Here is a 15,231-nt window from a genome sequence, read left to right on the forward strand (position 1 = left end):
CGACGATTGGAACCTGAGCATCATGTGTCCCGTACATAAGAAAGGAGATAAGACTCTATAGGGGCATAAGTCTTCTCCCTATCGCCTACAAGGTAGTGTCAGGGATATTGTGCGAACGACTAAAGCCCATGGTCAACGAAATAATTGGACCATACCAATGCGGGTTTAGATCTGGCAAGTCCACCATTGACCAGATATTTACCCTGCGGCAAATCCTGGAGAAGACCCAATAGATGCAGATGGACACCTACCACCTTTTTGTCGATTATAAAGCAGCCTTCGACAGCCCGCTGCGTTCAAAGTTATTCCAAGCCATGTCTGAATTTGGTATCCCCGCAAAGTTCATCCGGCTTTGTAAAATGACTTTAACTGACACGACTTCCTCAGTTAAAATAGGAAAGAACATCTCCGAAGAGTTTTGTACCAAAAGAGGTTTCATGCAAGGATACAGCCTTTCGTGTGATCTTTTCAACATCCTGCTAGAAAAGGTTATACGAGAGGCAAACGTTAAAAGAAGTGACACAATCTACACCAATAGCCACATGTTACTTGCTTATGCTGATGATATAGACATCATGGGACGATCAGTAAAAGAAGTAACCGATATATTTATGAAGGTCGAAGGAGAATTTGCTAAAGTGGGTCTGGCGGTAAACGGCGGGAAGACTAAGTTAATGGTGTCGACGCGCAATGCGTCCATAGAGATGGGGCCAACTGTTGACGTTGGTTCCTATAATTTTGAGGTAGTAAAAGACTTCGTATACCTCGGCACCGCCGTAAACACAACAAACGACATCAGTTGTGAAATAAAAAGAAGAATTGTATTGGCCATCAGATGCTACTTTGGCTTAAGTAAACACTTTAAAAACAAAGCCACAACTCGTCAAAAAAATTACGCTCTGCAAAACACTGATACTGCCCGTGCTGAGGTATGGTTCCGAAGCCTGGGTACTTGCACAAGTAGATACGGCAGTGCTTGGCGTGTTTGAGAGAAAAATTCTGAAAGATCTACGGACCGATCTGCGTTGACGGTGAATATAGACGTCGTATGAACCACGAGCTGTATATGCTATACAATCAATATTGTTAAACGTATCGAGATGCAGCGATTGCGTTGGCTAGACCATATAATAAGAATGAGCGCTAAAAAGGCGTATAAATTCGAGCCACATGCCGGTGCACGCAGAACTGGCAGGCCAAAGAATAGATGGCGCAAACAAGTGGATGAATAGATGACAATGCGCCGTATTCCAAAAAGCGAAGCACTAAACAGAGAGAATTAGAGATCTTTTCTTAGTTCGGTCTATGGAACAAATGTTCTGTAATGGACCAGCTAAGTAAGTAAGTAAGAAGGTCCATGTGTTAGTATTTCCCCCATATAAAGGTGCCAAAAGATTGAAGACAATTTTTGATACATTTTTGACCTAACTTAGGCATTGGGCTATCCGTGTCGACATTTTTTCCACCTAAGAGCACACTAATTATTCCATTTTAGTTCGGAATATATTATGGTGGAGGGTAAAGTTCTGCCCGGCCGAACTTATTGTTTTTACTTGTTTTTATCACATTGTTGTCTTCTGACTTATACCATTACAATCTGAAATATTTTGAAATCTCACTGTATTGGGCGGCTGTATAGTAACTTGAATATAAATTTAAAAACTAGTTAAATTGTTTTGTAGTTTCAACTTTATTTCCATCAAAAATCACTTCAATACAATTTACAATACCGGTGGTCTTACAATCTAGGCGAAAAAAATACAATACAAAAACTATTAAAATATAAAATTCTTTGAACAAACATGACTAGTTTTTAGTTTACCTGACTGTGTAACAAAAATTCGTAGTTCTTCACTTTTTTCTTAAATAACTATAAAATATATTTTATAAAAATATATTTTTTTTATTTTTATAGATATGAATATATAAAGTATATATAGACTTAATAAATACATATTCACAAAAATTTGTTAAGGTACTTTATGGTTTGCAAATTGAACAACCTTGTTTCATATGAAAAATATATTTTATATGTGATCTATATAATTTATAAAAAATTAAGTTATTGCAAAAAGTTGTAGAAAATATTTTTTTCAGTTCGTGCAACAGGAGAAATATATTTTCAAAACTTTTAGTTTAGTATTAAAATGGTATTGCTAATTTCAAAATTTGAATTTTAGATTTTTTTTAAAATTAGAAAGACCATTTTTTAGAAAAATCGGATATAAAAATATATATTATTGAAATTTATATAATTTTTAAAAGTAATATTATTACAAAAAGTTATAGAAAATAATGTTTGTTTTTTTTTTTTTTTTTTTTTTTGTAGAGGACAACATTACCTTTAAACTTTTTGTGTAACGTTAAAATGACATTACTAATTTTAAAATAATTATTTAAAATTAGAAAGGTCATTTGTAAAAAAGGTAGATTGATTATTGCAACTCATGTTATATAATCCAAAAACAATACTTGTGTCTGTTTACTTGCATGTTTTTGCTGGAAGAAGTTTGTCCAGAAAAACTTGCAAGTAATCCTTGAAAACTGTTAAAAAAACATCAAGTAACAATTGTTACCAAATATCGAGTGAACAGCTCTAATACAAAATAATTCGATTGTATGTACCGACTTTAAATATTTAGAATACATCTGAACACATCAATAGATACAATCAAGTCATTTTGAAAAAAAGTAATTCTAATTTAACCAGAATTGATTGATATCTGAATAAGAATCTGTAATAGGCTAAAAAAATACGCCCCAGCAGTTAAGTTGTTATATAAGCTATAATAACTTATTTCTCTTCTAATCCAGGTATCAAGCAATTCCTCATAGTATACCTTATAAATAATGTTGCTTAGTTTAACTTAAATTCTATATATCACCCCTATTTTTGGATGGTTTGTAAAACCTCACATTTTGAAAATTTGCGATTTCAGTATTATTTATTTTACTCTAGTTTAAAGGGATAGCATTCACTGCCCCCCATAAGTCTCTCCTAGAACAAAACAAAATATTCGTAATCTTTGCCTATTATGCTGTTGGAAACGGCGCATAACCTTTAGGGGGTCCCGTATTTATTACCTGTTCATTGAAATCTTTCCAGGGCGGTGTTTGGGTATAGTAACTGCTGGTTTGATGGAAATTTGTAGGCTGCGGGGGATATGTTGCAGATGTTTGATGTTGGGTGGGTGTTGTATCAAAACCACCCGCATATCCTGTACAATTTACAGTGGTTGTTGCACTGGATGCTGGTGATGGAGGTGTTGTCGTTGTTGGTGATGGCCCATTGAGTTGAGCAGCTGTCTCAAAGGTATCCTTAAAAAGATCATATTTTTGTTGGCAAAAATTGGGATCTTGTTTATGTTCCATTTGCGAGTGCGCCTGTTGTTGTTGCTGTTGGGTATAGTGGCGCATGCTGCTAAAGAACTCCTGCGAAGTAAAACCAGGTGGCGTGGCCGAAGGCTCACTACCACCTTGTGTGGTGGGCTGGACATTTGCAGTATTATGCACATCATAATGTGGCCCTGGATAACCTGGTGGAGGTGCCGCCGCCGACGCATTAAATCCCATGTGCTGCTGCGAATGATGCATAGGATACTGTGCCGGCACTCTACCATAACCCATAAATCCTGAACCAAACATTCCCCAAACACCTGGTTGTGGATTAACAAAGAGAGCATCAAACAGTTCTTTGGTTATACGCTCTCCACTTAACGTGAAATTCTGCAACTTCTCCAAATCCAAATTTAAGCTGCCACCACTCTCAAGCACCTGCACCAAAGCAAATATATAATTGTAGGCAAAACGTAATATTTCAATTTTTGTCAGCTTCGTTTCTTCGGGCAATTGCGGCAGGGTAACTCGCAGTCGTTCCAATGCATCATTAAGCATATGCATACGATTTCTTTCCCTATCGTTGGCTTTGACACGACGGAACTTTTTGATGCGCATTATTTGGGTTGGACTGCGCGAACGAGTCATGCGATTTTGGCCGACGGCATATTTACGTTTGGGCCTTGGTTCAGTTGGTTTTTCATCGCTGCTTTCACCACTACTGGCCCGTTTGGTGGGTGTTGAGGTTTGGGTGCCCAGTTGTGGTGAAAATTCCAAATCCTCGGGAGGGGCTTTACTGATGACATGTTCAACCAGAGTTTTACCGCTACGTGTACTGTGATTACTGCTGCTATCGAAGAGTCCTACCATGCCCATGGGAAAATTAAGTGGGGTTGTCGGCATATAACCATTGCCGGGGTTAGTCAATGACATTGATCCACTGGCAGCCGCCGCGGAGGGTCCATTGTAATCCACAACATTATCGAATATAAGTTTACGGCGTTTACAATTAAACTCGGTTTCGAAACTTTTTTCATAACCACTGTCAAAGGAGGAATTATCATCCTCTTCGAAATCGAAAGAACGTTCCTCATAACCACTATAACACGACATTTTCTCAATTAAGCTTTGGTTCTTCGCGTTTAGAATTGTAACGGTTTTTTTTGTTTTTCTCACGTTTCCTTTTTGCGTTTCTTTTTGGTTTTCGTAATATCAATTTTATTCCCCTCTTTGTTGTTGTTGTGACATTTTTTGCTGTTGTTCTTATTCTTGTTGTTGCCCGTAACACGCTTTCGTACCAACTAAACGAACATTACGCTTTGCCGCTAGATTTTATATCGACCTTGCCTTGCGTAAATCACTTGACCAACCCCCAAAGTGTTGGCAGTGGTCGTGACAATGAAGGCGCCATTTCAAATCCTCTCCTCGCCCTTTTCGTTGTTGTTGTTCATGTTCTCTGTGTTAAGGGTTGCGTTTCTAACATTTCCACTCAACTGGAACTATAATCTCTATACTCATCCACTGGCAACGAACCAATAGGAAGCAATCTGCTACACACGCAATGCGAACGATCAAAGAGTTTTCTTCCCTTCCAATTAGACGAGACTGGAATTAGAATGTACTCACTGAGAGCTTTAGCAATGTCGCCCCGAGGCTTATAATTATTATCGTCCTAGTAGTCATCATCAACATCATGACAATCATTGCTGGTGCCTTTCTTATCTGGCCAGCAAAAGAGTGGTGGTGGAGGTGGTGGGTGATTATTTTTGTGCCGCTTTCCTGCTAGCCATGTCAAGTTTACCGATTTCCTTATTTGTTTTTGTTTTCGCTTTTTTATACACAACTCTTCTGTTCGCTCATTCATCAAACGGACTTATTGTTCGAAAGTTCGTTAAGTACATTCAACATCCTCTTGCCAACCAACCAAGCAAGCATCCCTTCCACTTCCACTTTCTACACGTGGTTATTTTGTCTGACAAGAGTCTGGTATCATTTAACCACAAAATTGCATCTTTATTTTTTTATTGTTGTCCTGATTGTTGGACCCGTTTACACAATCACCTTCTGTTGCGGTTTTTTTGGGGGCAATATGTCGATGGGCTAATGTACCACAACCATTTGTTAACATTTAACACAAAAGAATAGCTTTCATTCGGCCAGAACCTGTTGAGAGAATTGATGCAGAAGTTAAAATGCGAACATTTGGTAAAACTAACTGACGGCGACCTGTATGTTTTGTTTGTATAAAAACAATTTGCCACAACAAGTGAAGTGTATCATCATTATCTGGACACAATGAGCTGGAATGAGGTTAGAAGCTTTTATATGAAAACCGACCATCATATTTACACATGAAAGCTTAATTATTTCGACCACACAAAATTTATATACTCGAAGATGTCGAGACCTTCCAATTTAATGGATCGGATTAATCGAGCTACATGGACATGAGTCTAACCAATCGTTGAGAAAACTTTACCAGTTCATTGTTGAGGTTAAAAAACGATTTCTACAAAAAATTATGATGATTGGTAAGCGATAACCCGTGCCCCCTGGCTGGTTTTTAGCCACAACAATGACTTGGTAAAGTTTTCTCATTGACTGGACCATAAATGCGGCCTTTAGTGCAATTGACCTTTGGTCTCATACATATTACTATGGAAACAAGGATCCCTCTGGTGGCACGGTTTAACTTTAACCGATTACCATAAAATTTCATATAAAAGGTTTATGGATCAAATGGAAAAAATAAGGGGTAGGCGTTTCAAAAAAAAACAATTTTGTCATTTTTTCAACGCCCTAATATACATATGTAAATATGTTCCCATACACATCCCTGAAGGGGCACGGGAGACTTTTCTCATATAGATTACAATTACATTACACTGAGAGGTATTTTGCCACCGTTGAAGAGTATGATGTTTTTGGCCGGCCTGGGAATCCAATCGCAGACCTAATGAGTGCAAGGCGGACGTGCTAACCTTTGCACCATGGTGGCACATTTACTGAGGTTCAAAATTCGATTGAAGATATAACAAATAATAAAAGTATCGAATATATTTAAAGTCTTTTCTGAATTTTGTCTATTTTGGAAGTGGACCGCTAATCAGTGGGTCATCGTATAACTTTTGGACAAGTATGCCAGGAAGCATGGACTTGTCAACGGAAACAAAATATCGCTGTAAACAGGACCACAACAAACAGCATCGATATACATTTCCAAAGGATCCTCGGACAGACCTCAAATTGCACTTAGACACAAATGTTGAACTTTTGTGGGGGAGGTTATAACGAGTGGTTTTACCAAAGGCTGAGGTTAGATCAGTCGATGCCAGGGTCGACTCAAGGACCCACAAACCTTAAGTAAGATGAGACACGATGGAACTGTGCTTCAGAGTTTTATTTATATAATTTCGTAAACATAAGTTTCAGATAGTATGGAGATTAGTTGATGTTGTAGTACATGTTGGTAAAGTTGGGGAACGGCCTCGGGTGGAATCGCTTCGAATCGGTCGGTATAAAGTAGGTGGTAATCGGCGGATACAACATGGGGTTAGTCGTTGACAGTCGGTCGATAAAACTCGGCTCGGCAATAGTGAAATCGACAATCTTCTGATAGTCAGCCCTTGCGCGGCATTACTCGGATTGGCAACGGGTCGGTAGTTCCCGTTGTTGGGGTATCGCACGGCTCGGCGTTATTCGGATTGCTGTCGGATCGGTATCTTCGGGTGTTGGATTCGGCTCGGTAGTCTTCGGGTGTTCAGTTTGGTTCGTTCCTATTCGGATTGCTGTTAGTTAGACAACGGAGCGAACGAATCGCAGAGAGCGAACGAATCGCAGAGAGCGAACGAGTCGCAAGGAGCGAACGAATCCACAGGAGCGAACGAATCGGCAGGAGCGAACGAATCGGCAGGAGCGAACGAATCGACAGAAGCGAACGTATCGACAGGAGCGAACGAATCGGCAGGGGCGAACGAATCGACAGGAGCGAACGAATCGGCAGGAGCGAACGTATCCCAAGGTCGGTGGCTGATGTAGTCTTCGGCTGAATCAAATAGAACTGCGGACAATGCCACACGTCTTCTCTTTCACGTCGGTTAACGCCAGCACTCGACAAATTCAGCGACGAAAACTAAACATCTGATCCATCTGGGTTTACGGAGTGAATGAGAATTATTTGTAAGCGAGACAACCAGGAAATACACTGCAGTTTAAATAATGTATGAATGTAGCTGTAATTATGCATGAAGTTGGGATTATGCATGCACTGATAAGGTAGTTTTGTATTGATACTGGATGTAATATCAGAGGGGCGGTTTTGCAATGTAGCGGTCACGTTACAAGGTACCCTAAGGAGAAGACCGATACGGACCGAGATAAACTTAATTTAGATAAAATATTAGGAGATCCAAAGTTTGGGCAACCAACCCCGTTCAAGAGATACCGTGCATACCATGTTAGTGACATTTTTTGATGCTGGGTTGGCAGCCGCTGGCCGAAACACTATGGTTTCGGGTAAATCCGGTACGAAAGAACCCGCTGCCGTGGGACGGTATTGTTCTTCTTAGAACTGAAACTAAGTTTGGACAAGGCAAATTTTGGACCAAATCGGTTGATCAGTTCGAGAGTTATCTAGCTCTCCAGCCACTACATATGGTGCTATTGGGGGTTTTTTACACCTTTCGGGCTGTTTTCTCAAGAAGTTTGGATTTACCCCTGGAACAAATTTACCGTCGCAATTGAAGCAGCGAATGCAAGTTGCTTCAATAAAATTCAAAGATATTTCAGATCCGGTCTTAAAATGAACTTATCCGAAATTTTGTGTGGGAGGTACATGAAGGAGTGTACAAATATATTTGATACTGATCTATACCTTGTAGATATATTAGGATGTATACAGTATGGACCAAATCGGTCACTCCCTTCAAGAGTTATCGCGCGCACAATTTTTCCCAACTTTTTTGAAGTTTTTTTGGGGGAGGTACCTGAAGGAGTAGGTAGATAGGGCTTATCTTCGAACTGAAACTAAGTTTGAACAAAATATTACGAAGGTCAAATTTTGGACCGAATCGGCAGATGCGTTCCAGAGTTATCTTGCGTTCCTACCACTACACACGGTGTCATATGTTTTTTTTGCAAATTTCAGGCTATTTTCTCAGGAAGTATGGACTTGCCCCTGATGAAACTTGTACCGTTGTATGGGGGCAGTGAATACAAGTTGCTACAACAAAAATCAAGGCGATTCAAGAGCAGGTCCTAAACTGAACTTATCCGAAATTTTGTGTAGGAAGTACCCGAAGGAGTGGACCGATTGAATCCATATTGGAACCTCATCTAAGTCTGGTAGGCATTTCACCATGTGCAACGTATGGACCAAATCGGTTACTCCCTTTAAGAGTTATCGTACGCACAAATTTTCCAAACAATTTCGAACTTAAACTAAGTTTGGACAAAATATTACGAAAGCCAAATTTTGAACCGAATCGGTTGATCCTGTAGAGAGTTATCGTGCGCTCCAGCCAGCCAGACGTACAGACGGACGGACATTGCTAAATTAACTCCAAATTGTCTGAAACGGATTTCGTCCAAACATACTAGGGGTATAAAATCATTATTTCGATGAGGCACATTTTGCCTGTATGAAAGTATATATCCTCGTTCGCATAAATGCTGAGGGTATAAAAACAAGTATATAAGTACCAGAGACCGAAATATCTCTTCGTTTGCCGGATCACAATACGGTCCATCAAGCGGAGATCCGAGCGATCACAGAGTGTCTGAACTGGCTTAATGCCAACACGAGGCCAACTACTGTAAACGTCCTTACGGACAGTAAAACTGCAATCAAAGCAATAACATCCAAGACAGTAAAATCACAAACAGTCCTGGATTGTATAAATTCGATCAACAGCTATACTCAGCATGGCACGGTGCGTATAATATGGGTACCGGGACATGCGGGGAATAGAGGTAATGAGATAGCAAATTCTCTGGCAAAAAAGGGAAGGGAATTAGCAACTGTAAACCTAGCGAACGCAAAGCCACTAAATGCGTCTCGGCTAGAGTTAAAAAATTGGGCAAAAAATGCCCATTTATCCCTATGGAATAGAGAGGAATTAGGGGAAACCACAAAAATCCTATGGGGAGACCCAAATGAGGAAAAAACCAAAAACCTACTACTGCTAGGTAAAGCAGAGTTGAGTAGACTTACAGGTGTTCTTACAGGTCACCTCGGTTTACAAGCTCATCTGCACAAAATTAATTGTGCAGACAACAGCGTATGCAGGGCATGCGGAGAGGATGATGAAACATTGGAGCATTTTCTCTGCAAATGCCCCGCTTTCGCAAACATCAGATCCCAGTTCTTAGGGAACGACACAATACCAGATCTTAATCAGGTAATTGTAGACGACCTAAAACAATTACGGGATTTTGTTAAGGGAACAGAGTTCCTTAATTAAATTATAGTAGAGTCCCCTTCTTCAAAAACTTAGACTAGAGCGCACAACAGGCCTACTTCATGGCTTATGTGTATGTCCACCAGGACATGTGGCGAGTACTCGCCCCTCTTTTCAACCTAACCTAACCTAACCATATAAGTATTTCCCACGAACATCCCTCAAATGACAGCTCGATAGGTTTTAATATACCGATGTCGATTAGTTGATACAATTCGTGGTTCATACGACGGACAGTGGTTCAAGAATAGATTTTCCTGGCCAATGTCTTACAAATTTCCGGAGAAAAAATAGATATTTCTAGGAAACTATAACTGGTATTGTGTTCATTGTTCTTTTTTACGTAGATGTGATTAGTGTCTTTAAGAACCATTGAGCTATTTTATTTTTCGTCAGGTACTAATATTTAGTAAAATTCAATTTTACTGGACTAGAACTTTTAGGGAACAGCTTGGAACAAAAATTTCGTTTTCACAGAATGATGCCTGATAGTGTCCTCTTTCTGTGCCCGTCCCGACCAGTCCGTTTAACAGTTTATTAAATTTTTTGAAATTACACGGGTAATAATATGTGTGTTTTTCCATACCGTTTTCCATATATATTATAGCTTTTTACACAAAAGGACATTTTGTTAATATTTGAGTTCATAAAAGAAAAAAAATGTTTCCAAACATTTTTTTATAATTTTTTGTATTTTTATGTTTTCTTTATTTAGTCCGGTCAAAATAGACATGCGTATAAGGGGGAAATAGCAAAAATTCCCACAAAGCTGAATTTTGGTGGAGAGCTAGGGTTGGCCATTAGAAGCAACGTCCTAAAAGTCCCCATCGATCCGATGTGTGCAAAACAAGCTATTCGGGGTCAAACGTCATTTTTGGAGGCATTATTCAGTTTTTTTAATTTTTCTCAAAAACGGTAATACTTAGCAAAAGCCCGCTAAAGTAAAAATTGTAGATTCAATAATTGTCTACAAGATTGTTCTTCATGATTCTTAAAAAAGACTTACCATTTTCGAAATATCTCGATCTAAAGGTCAAATAAAAAATTAGCCGCGTAAGTACATTATGAGGCGAACCGGTTAAAGTAACTATGCGTTAGATACTTCCGTAAGCTTTCAAACGATATCCACTTTGCAGTAATCGGTTCAGTAGAACCGGGTCTAACCCGGTTTTTAATTTTGGCCTATCGGGTCTAATAGCCGACGAACCGGATCCGCAACCGTTGAAAATTATACATTTCCGTAATCAGCGCAACAAACCCTATCTTGGGACAAAACTTGAAAAAAATCGGAGAGTTTTCGTTGGGGTCGTTCCCGTTGGGCTTTCGATTATACATGTGGGTTAAATGGGCTATTTTGGCGTAAAATGACTCTAACATTGAATAACTCTACTAAACACACTCCGATTTAGTTGGAATTTTTTTAGAAGATAGCTATAATTTCGCTCTTCAAGAAAATATATATTTTTTGGGGGACAGACCCAATTACTTCGCTTATTTTAGCCGGTTCGTCTGAATATGTGCATATTTCCCTTATAAGTGCATAAAAATCATGTGTTTTTTAGAACAGCTACATCTCAAGAATGGTTCCTTCTAAGAAAAAATTTATAAGGGTCAAACTTATAGATAATTGTTCTGTCTACAATATTTACTTTAATCACTTTTTGATTAGATCAACCGTTTTCAAAAACTAAATCCGAAAAATCCGAATAATTTTTTTTACACACATGGGATCGATGGGGACTTTTAGTACGTTGCTTCTAATGGCAAACCCTAGCTCTCCACCAAAATTGAGCTCTGTGGGAATTTTTGCTATTTCAATGTCTATTTTGACCGGACTAATTGTTGTTTGACCTTTTTTAAATAGTTAGAACATATGAAAAACTCAAATTGTTAAATTTGACCTTGAATTCTTTGCAACTATTAGACCGAATTCGAATGTTTTTAATGCATCCGAAAGCTTATTATATTATCTGTCGAACAAACTTAATGAAATATCTCTATCCGTTCAAAAGTTACGGAGTTTTGACCAGGAAAAACCATTCTGAACTACTGTGCGGCGTAAATTTGACATATTGACTTTTCTAGGGATATTAAACAGTCCTACATAGAATTGTCGATGTAACTCCACGATTTCAAAGAGCCGCTTATAACGGTACGGGCAACTTCACATATTTTTAAGGTTTTACATTGGAATAACTGTCATTTGATATTTTGAATTCTCACTGGGCAAAAACATGGAGTTATATTTGATGATAAAAATTGTATCAGTTAACATATTCTACTCCTTCTCCTACGAATAAGCCATGAATTGGCGAAGGAACTTTGTATTGACGAAAGGAATCTAATTATTCCATTGTACTTCAATACAATTCGTGATGGAGGGTATACAAATTGGGCTCAGTCAAAATCCTGTTTTTAATTGCTAATCTTGGCATTAAAATTACCTGTAATCTGTATCTTGGGTCTGCCCATCTTTGCCTTCAGTTGGGCAATTTTTTTTTAATTTTATTGTTCATTAAAAGCATTTTTTAAATTAAAAAAAAATTTTCATTTATTTCACATATTTATTCTAAAAACTGTATTTTTAAAATTAAAAAAAAATCAATTATTTATACATATTGTCATTAAACGAAAAAAATGTACATCTATAGACCATTTTACATGTTCCGATATGAAGATTTCGTTGTTTGAATTGTAAAAATTAAGAAATTGATTTTGTGTAAAAATAATAGAATGAAGCTTGAAACCTTGACATTGAATTCCTGTGCAACAACTATACCGACGCCAAATGTCATAAATGCATCGAAAATTATATTATCTGTCAAACAAAAAAAAAAATATGAAATTATCTTTATCCGTTCAAAAGTTACAGAGTTTTGACCAGGACAAACGATTCTGAATCAGTGCGCGACGCCGGTATTCACCTTCAAGGAATATTGGTCCATAAATCGTTCGAAGATTTTTTTCTTTCTCTTACGGCTCAATTTATCGGCTCATCGCGTACGCGAGTAACGTTATTTCTTTGGTGCATATAAAGCTATTTTTATCATGTTTCGAGCAAGATGTTATAAATGTAGGTCACACGATATACTGTCACCTTGTCATCCAAGTGTCATTCAATTCCAAAGTCAGCATAGGAAATGCATTATTTTCCATACAATACTGGCAATATCTCACGATCCATAAAGGGTACGGACATTTATTTTGGATTGTTTTGTTAGGCTTCGTTTACCACACAATCCGCCCAAAGAAAGTATGATTATAAGTTTATCCGTTTGAAAGATATATGCAGAATCAATCAATTCCAAAGTCAGCATAGGAAATGCATTGTTTTCCATGCAACTGGTTTGGTGTTGAAAATATCGAATAAGTTGGTTTCCTTTTTGAACTGATAATATCTTATAATTTGATGTTATTCAGCATAATCGTATTAATTTTGCAGGAATACCAAACTCATACATGACTTTGAACACCTTTGACTTTATTAAGCTGTCGAAGGCGGCCTTACAATCGACGAATACGTGGTATGTGCCGATCCATTTTTTCACGGGTCTTGTCTAGAATTTGGCGTAGGGTGAAGATTTGGTATACGGTAGATTTCACAGGTCTCCATATGACCCGATAACGACAGCACTTTATATGCGATAGGTAGTTGTATCCATCTAAACCTTTCAATCACTTTAGAAGTTGCAATTTTAGTGATATCGATTCAACATTTTACGTTCAGTTAGGCCTCTCATAAACAATGGTATTGAATTTCGTTAAGATCAAAAAATATTTAGGAGTCAAAATTAACTAAAATTTGTTATGTATAATTCCGGAAATGTTTACTCTATGAGGAATATCTTTCCCTACTTCGCCTGAGAATTTCCACAAAAATTTCATACGATCTAAACTAACGGTGATGGTTCAACTCATTAGGTCATATTTTCATACCCTGACTGAATATCGCTATGTAAATGGCGTCAGGACCTTGACCATAGGATCGCCTCCCCTCCCGACTATAGCCATTTCTTACTTGTTTGTCTGAATAAAAAATTGTTAGTTTTTCTTAACAAAATAAATAAAAAGTACATTTTCGTCACAAAAAGTACTATTTTAGTACTTTTTGAAATTTTTAATTGCCCATCCCTGTCTTACCATTGGTTTTTACGTGGTGGTTATAGGTACCCAAGTATAGATTGAAGAGAGTGGGCACTTCTTTGCCACTGCTCTTCCACATTTTCGAGACAAGGCTTCTGCTATATGCTGTGTTTGCAGCTTCTCAACATCCTCCATTCGTCCTATGTTAGATCGCATTTTTGTCGCATCGATGTTCCCTCCTCTAATCCATTGTACATCTAACACACTGGAAGAGTGTCTTCCGTCTATCACAATCTGATAATTTTGGTTTTGCCATCTGAGGACATCCACGTGGCCTTGTGTGTGTCGAATTGTTGGAACCTGGTGCTGTTCACTACTCCGTTTTAAAATGTGACCTCATGAAGGCTGAATTTGCCGATCTTTTCATTTCCAATTTTAGCATTAAAATCTCCAAGAACAATCTTAATGTCTGCAAGAACAATCTTAAGGGCAGCGGTTATATGCACTCTCTCCTCACTACAAATGAGAGCATATAACCATAGAGAGGGCAAATAACCAAGGAACCGATGTATGACCAGAAGTGTCTTGCTGCTACCGAAGATAAAAATGCGACATATATTGCTAATCGAACGTCTTTTCCGCAAAAAAAGAGAAAAATAGAAAAGCGGGAGTGTGAAAAAAGTTTAAAGACCGAAAATTCTAGAAACGAGTGAAACGTCAAACTGTTGGCGTTGCTACAGGCACATCCACCTGTGGAGACGAGCTAGGAAATCTGGTAAGAGATACAAGTAGTGTGATCAGGTTATAGAAAGAGTTTTTTTCCAAACTATTGGTATAAAACGCTAGAGAAGACGACGAAGATACCACAGATTCAATCCTAGACGATGATATTGAATCTATACCTTCGGGCCCAGATAAAGGTAAAGACAGCAATAAACAAACGTGAGAATAATAAAGCAGCAAAATCCGATGGCTTGTCATCTGAACTGTTTAAAACTGGAGGCGACTCGTATGAATAAGCTAGTTAGCACCATCTGCCAGGAAGAACCAAATTGGAACGTGAACATCCTGTATCCCGTCCACATGAAGGGAGACAAGACGATGTGCTCAAATTATAGGAGCATAAGGCCATGTTTATATTATAGCCTTTTGCAGGGTTAACCTTCTTTACGAGGATTTATTTGAGATATAAGCAATGGAATTGACATTTGAAACCCAGCGGGTTTGTTAAATACTGTTATATATAAACGTAATATTACTCTTTAGTGTCGGGATGTAGTGTGAACGACTAAAGCCTAGGGTCAATTGTCCGCAGCCATATACATACTTTCAAAAGTATTCCAAGCGATGTCTG

At 38.2% G+C, this 15,231-nt stretch overlaps 1 protein-coding gene across 1 annotated transcript; it reads right to left on the reverse strand.

Moving 5' to 3' along the window:
• Positions 1-2,304: 2,304 nt before the first annotated feature.
• tap (Basic helix-loop-helix neural transcription factor tap) lies at positions 2,305-4,636 on the reverse strand. Its single transcript, XM_073984067.1, has one exon. It carries the CDS (start codon positions 4,447-4,449, stop codon positions 3,034-3,036), a length of 1,416 nt encoding a protein of 471 aa, XP_073840168.1. The 5' UTR covers positions 4,450-4,636; the 3' UTR covers positions 2,305-3,033.
• Between the last annotated feature and the right edge of the window lie 10,595 nt (positions 4,637-15,231).

This window comes from Musca autumnalis, unplaced genomic scaffold, assembly GCF_047663935.1.
Source record: "Musca autumnalis isolate F117 unplaced genomic scaffold, ASM4766393v1 scaffold_4, whole genome shotgun sequence".
NCBI classification, from domain to species: domain Eukaryota; kingdom Metazoa; phylum Arthropoda; class Insecta; order Diptera; family Muscidae; genus Musca; species Musca autumnalis.

Coding starts and splice junctions, on each gene's coding strand:
- tap (XM_073984067.1), bottom strand. CDS start 4,449: ATGTCGTGTTATAGTGGTTATGAGGAACGTTCTTTCGATTTCGAAGAG.